Source organism: Lolium rigidum, chromosome 7 (assembly GCF_022539505.1).
Source record: "Lolium rigidum isolate FL_2022 chromosome 7, APGP_CSIRO_Lrig_0.1, whole genome shotgun sequence".
Classification (NCBI taxonomy): Eukaryota; Viridiplantae; Streptophyta; class Magnoliopsida; order Poales; family Poaceae; genus Lolium; species Lolium rigidum.
The window spans coordinates 46515795-46521794 of record NC_061514.1 but is presented as its reverse complement, the minus strand read 5'-3'; the positions used below and the strand labels follow the sequence as shown (position 1 = coordinate 46521794).

The 6000-nt window shown below is 51.6% G+C and overlaps 1 protein-coding gene across 1 annotated transcript; it reads left to right on the top strand.

Moving 5' to 3' along the window:
- Positions 1-4410: 4410 nt before the first annotated feature.
- Positions 4411-5228, top strand: LOC124671269 (anthocyanidin reductase ((2S)-flavan-3-ol-forming)-like). The gene is made up of 3 exons (XM_047207659.1): positions 4411-4543; positions 4715-4881; positions 5100-5228. The coding sequence occupies exons 1-3, from the start codon at positions 4411-4413 to the stop codon at positions 5226-5228; spliced, it is 429 nt and encodes a 142-aa protein (XP_047063615.1).
- Positions 5229-6000: the final 772 nt, after the last annotated feature.

The following is a 6000-nucleotide window of genomic DNA, read 5'->3' as shown; positions in this document are numbered from 1 at the left end:
GGGAAATCACCTAAAACTAAGGCGCGACGGTGGAGCAATGACCCTGGAGGCGCCAAAGGTCCCCGTCCAGCGCGACCGCGCTGCACCGCAGCGCGTCCTCGTCGGCGGCGCGGCGCGAGGGCCGCCGCCGCCTCCCGCAGCTCCCGCGCCGCCTCGGCCTCGGCCGCCGCACCGCTCCTCCGGGCCGCGTGTGCGCCGCAGCGCGTTCTCGTCGGCGGCGCGGCGCACGGCGAGGGCCGCCGCCGCCTCCCGTGCCGCCTCGGCCGCGACCGCCGCCTGCTCCTCCGGGCCGCGCGCGTCGCCGTCGTCCATTGCTTCCGCCTGCGCCTTCCTGGCCTGGCGCGCGGGGGGTCGAGGCGGCGGCCGGCGCTCGTGCTGTCCGGCGGCTCGAGGCGGCGACCTGGGGAGTGAGGGAGCAGGGCTGGAGGCGGCTCGAAGCGCCGCGGCTGGAGGCGGCGGCCGGCGACGACAACGGGGCAAGGGCGGGGGCAGCGGGCGACGAGGGCGGGCGCGTGGCGGGGGCGCGAGGCGGCTAGGGTTTTTTTGCCCTAGTGGCTCGCTTTTATACCAGGCCACGCGAAATACCGAAAATACCCCTGCGGGGTGGAGATCCACTGCCCGACGCCAATGTGCACTGACAGAGATCCTAGTCGCAGTGGCTGACATACGGGGCCGGCAAAGATGGGGCCCACATGCAGCCGGAGGCGGGTAACAATTTGTCATTGCATGGGGTTAGCTAGTGAGAGGAGTGCCCAAAACGAATAGACGAGATGCACCGATGAAAAGATCCGACGGTCCACGTGCTCAAATCGTTGTGAGACCCCCTATAGGGGCATCTATTATACCTTTAGATTATTTTGTTCTTTGAAGGCTATAACGTTTTACTACTTGGTGGGGCCCCACTCAGCCAAAAAGCAATGTCCCCCACTCATTTTGGTCCGCAGTCAATTTTTCGTAAACCTATGCATCTTCTAAATTTGATCATTTTTCAAACTTGAACATTGTCCAAATTAAATATTTTATAAATTTGATTTCATGATTTTTTTACATATTTTTCAAATTTAAGCATTTTTTGAATTTTAACATTTTTTGAATCTTACACGAAGAACGAACAGAAAAGAAAAGAAAACGAAACATGATTGAAAGGAAATAGGAAAAACATCATAGCACCTAACTAGGCCCGCATGCGGTACGCGTCGACCTGGTCGATATATAGGATTTGCCGTGCGGGCCCTTCAGAGATCTCCATGACAGTCGCCTGAAGGTTTGATGGCACCACCATCAGGAATCTAGTTTTATCCTCCCATCTTTCGGCCTCTTAACTGTCTAGCGGCAGCCGATGATTGGCGACTAAGAGCATCTCCAGCCGCGTCCCTCAAAGCGTCCCCCAAACCGCGCCGGATTGAGCGTTTGGGGGACGTGTTTTGTTCGTGCTCCCTTTGGGGGACGTCGCTCCCCAGCCGCGTCCCCCAAACACCGCCCCCAAACATTTAAAATACTTTTTTGGCTTTTTTATTTCAATTTTCACAAACTAATACATAATTTGGAACGTGGTTTCCACGAAAACACAGTTAGGCACATGGTTTTCCACAAACTAATACATAGTTTGAACTGTCGTGGACACAAATATAAAATTTTACAAAGAAACTAAACCTAACTAGGCCGTGCATCGAAGGTTTCCTGTGTTCGCTGCTAAGAAAGAACACTCGAGGGCACACCCAGTCACCTAAACTGGAAAATCCAGCGGGAGGATGGTTCCCTTGTTGGTTCTACCGATGAGGCGAACATCCAGAAACCTCCGTGCACGTGTTCGCTGCGAAGAAAGAACACTCGGTCGTCCTCCTCGTCGGTGCTGTCGCCGTGGTAGTCCCGGCGGCACCGCGTCTCGTCGAAGACCTTGACGCTCATGTCCCTATCGCCGAAGTAGGAGAACAGGAGGATGAAGCCGGCTTCGAGGCTGTGGTGCCGCGCGAACTTCTTCCAGCCGATGTTGAGGTACATCTTGCCGCGCGCGTCGTAGATCACGTCGACGATCCACCGGTAGTAGCCGCACGCAGCCTCCCGCAAATGCATCGTGCGCGGGCGGTCGTCGCCGGCGACGTAGTCGGCGAAGGAGTCCGGCAGCCTCGCGGATGCCGCGCGGGTCGCCCTTGAGGACGAGGACGAACTCGAACCGCACGTCCGGCTCCACGTCCATCTCCGACGATGAAGCCGGCAGCGTGGAAGGCGACGGCGAGCGTTCAGCTCTGCCGCGGCCACGACCACGACCACGGCTGCGAGGTCGGCCTCCGCCTCTACCAGACATAGCGTCGAGTCTTGTTGAGATGGTGGAGGCTAGGGTTTGGGAGAGAGTCGCTAGGGTTTGTGTGTGAGAGGGACGATGAGAGGCGACCCTTTTATAGGCCGGAGGGGGGCGGAGAAGCGGTGGCGCTCATTAACGCCGGCACGCAGAGCTAGGCGCGACGGGACGCGTCGCTGCGTCGCTGCGGGAACTGCACCGTCGCTGCGTCGCTGCGGGAACTGCACCGTCGCTGCGTCGCTGCGGGAACTGCACCGCCAATAACTTCCGTCGTGAGGTAGGCGACGATTAGGTTAAAAATTTATTGTGCCGCTGACAAGTCGGCCCCGCCACTCCCCGGCTCGCTTTTCGTTGTGTCCGGCGTCCCCGGTGCGTCCGACGAGCTCGGGGTGCCGGACACCGTATCGGGGCGCGCCGGACAAAAATGGCCTTTGGGGGACGCGGCTGGAACGGTTTTTTGGTCCGGCGTGTCCCAAATCTCTTTGGGGGACGCGGCTGGAGATGCTCTAAGGAGTCGATTGGAGGTGGCTGCCAAAGGACGAAGACATCAGATTTGATAAGGGAATTTAGATAATGGATACACCACAAAATCAGTTCTAATTGCTGAAGTCTAATTGGTTCTCTAATTCCCCCGTAATCAAGCCATCGTAAGAAACGAAATTTATGTTTGCAAGGCTTTCTGCTAATTTTTCTAGGTAGTCGGTTGGCTTGTGGTGAAAAGCAACGGACAGATTGATGCATGGACATCTAGGGAACAATGGACTGCAATTGGGCAAAAAAGATGGAAATGAAAGTTAAGCACGATGGATTCTTACCATTTTTTGGAACATTTTTTTGTGTGTTTTATTTGCAGATGATGTTGCATATACATTAGAAAGTGCAAATACTTTGTCATGTTGTTTGCAAGAACCTAGACATCCTCAATGTCATGTCTAATGTCAATCCAATAATGAATGACCTGTAAACGACCAAGAATGTATGGGAGAGAACCACTTCTTCAAAAGATATATTTATTCTCTAAAGAACTTGATATTCCTACTCTTAGCATGCCGGATGAAGGGATGGCAACTTTTGCCGATTGCTTCTCGGCAATGAATATTTTCAAGAATGTGTTGTGGAATAAAATGGGATAGTAATTCATTAGTGGTTGTCTCATTTGTTTTGTGGAGAAAGATAAGCTTTCCGCTTTTTCAAGGGAAGATGTGATTCATCAATTTAACAAAAAGAAAAGTCGAGAAGGAAAATTGGAGAATGTGAAAGAGTCCAATAACATAGTTCCATTATCAATACTTCTCCAGTCTTTAATTATTTGCATGACTTTTTCAATAAAGCGTGTTTTCCATATTGTCCCTGTTCTTCAGGATGGTACAATTGAGGCTTGAACTCGTTATTTACGAGTAGCAATATGAACAAGTGGATTTAGCACGTCATTTAAATGCTATGTCTAGTCCTTATTAATGTAACTACTACTACTTGACTGCACACTTTCGCTGCTTATATTTTCTTTAACGCTTTTATACTATGGTATGGGAGATGGCGCAGTATAGTTCTCCATTATATTAGTTTGATTTGCATAGCTCTAGAGTAGCCCCCATCGACATATTTTCCTAGATTCAGCGTTGGGTTTCAGTATTTCAATGTTATAGTCCTCAAGGATTCAAGGTCTGCATCGTATTGAACACTATGTTCTGTACCCCTGCTCATGGAAGCACTATTTCTAGACCAGCCTTACATGTGACGCATCTACTGTTTATGGAATGGAAGGTATCATAAACCACTTCATTATTCACAAAAAACTGACAAAAGAAAAGGGGAAATCTCTATCAGCAATTGACTACTCAGTGAGTCACGAGGCAATCGGTCCAACAGTTAGGTAAGACTGTTTGTTGAGACGTGGAGTAGGTTGAACACGGCGGCAAAATAAGTTTAATGTCGCATGGAGTACTGCTTTAATGCTGGGTACTAGTATAATTATATTAGTGCAAAATATCTTCAGTGTACACAAATAAATGAGAACCATTAGTTAGCTTTCCGAATAAAATTATCCTAGTGCGTGCAGTGCGAACGATACTTTAGCTCGCGCGGGCAGGAACCAACCGACGGGCGATACGATGGCGGCCGCAGGTGATGGGAGCAGGAGGAAGACGGCGTGCGTCACCGGAGGGAACGGGTATATCGCGTCGGCGCTCGTGAAGATGCTGCTGGAGAAGGGATACGCCGTGAAGACGACCGTCAGAAACCCAGGTTAGATCGATCACTCTCCTGTCCAGTGTGACTCTGGCTGTTCCTTTCGCCACAGGGAACAAAATCTGTGCTCGATCTCTTTCAGCTGCTGCCGTGAGAATTTATTGGAATTTTTTTGGCCTCTGAAACAGAAATTGATAAAGGCGTTCTGTTCTGAAATTTTGATTTCAGATGACATGGAGAAGAACTCCCACCTCAAGGATCTGCAAGCGCTGGGCCCCTTGGAGGTGTTCCGCGCCGACCTGCAAGAAGAGGGCAGCTTCGACGACGCCGTTACTGGCTGCGACTATGTCTTCCTCGTCGCCGCTCCGGTGAACCTCAAAACAGAGAACCCCGAGGTAAAGATCAGCCATCACGCCACAGTCAGACTGTCGTCGGAGTCAATTATTTCTTCCTGGCTGTCACTCACTGTCGGACTCTGGTGTCTAGTACTTAGCACGCATTCTTCAGGCTGTCACAGTGTCATCCACTCTCAGACCGTGGAGGCACCAACTACGGAGTACAGACACTTGTACTCACAATCGCGCACTGTTTCTAACTCGTTTGGTAATGGCAGAAAGACATGGTGGAGTCTGCCGTCGGAGGAACTCTGAACGTGATGAGATCTTGCGTGCGATCCAACAGCAAGCTGCGACGGGCTGATCGCTGCAGCTCACGTACTCGGTCGATCTATCTTACGGAGTAGTTTTTTTTTTTTTTTGCCGATAGCAGCTGGTGGAAATTACTAATCCCGGGTGGGTTGACAAGTCAATGGAGCACGACCCGCGCGCGCGTCCAGATCGTCGACTATAACTAATGATGAATCGATGGATCGACCGACTTTGTTTCCGTCGTGGTTGGAGATCGATCGGGAGGAAAAACCGCCATCCACGAAAACCACCTGATCGATCTGCATCGTGCGCTCCACCAGCAGCCGCACGACCATCCACCATGCATAGCTGCTCAACTCATGATTCCTCCAATGAAGAAAACATCAAGGCAATGGACGACTCCATAAAATGAGAATTACCTGCTAGCTAGCTGCTGGGGGACGGGACGACATCAGTCAATCTTTTTAGCCTGCGTGTACCACCTCCCCCTCTCGTCGCCCTCTTCATCCAGCCATATGCTGCTCACCCTCCGCTCCGCTCCGCTCCTCTCCTCTCCTCTCCTCTCCGAGCAAGAGTCAAAGTCTAAGTCGGTCGCACGCGCTAGCCGCACGCGGTGGTTCCGCCCGGCTTGCTATTTATAGGCACCAGGCCAAGGCAATAGGCCAGTTTCCATTCAAACTTGCCGCCACTTTTTTCGTCTACCGCTCAGCATTTTGGTTTTCAATGGCACTCCCTTGTTTACCGGCTAATAACTCTGGTTTTCCGCTGGCCCTCCCTCGTTAACAGGTTAATTTTTGGTTTCCTTTGACGCTCCCTTGTTTACAGGCAATTGAAGCGCAACAGACTCTAGTTTCCGAATTCGTCAAC

Coding starts and splice junctions, on each gene's coding strand:
- LOC124671269 (XM_047207659.1), top strand. CDS start 4,411: ATGGCGGCCGCAGGTGATGGGAGCAGGAGGAAGACGGCGTGCGTCACC. Junction 4,544..4,714: donor GACGACCGTCAGAAACCCAG/GTTAGATCGATC, acceptor TTTTGATTTCAG/ATGACATGGAGAAGAACTCC. Junction 4,882..5,099: donor TCAAAACAGAGAACCCCGAG/GTAAAGATCAGC, acceptor TGGTAATGGCAG/AAAGACATGGTGGAGTCTGC.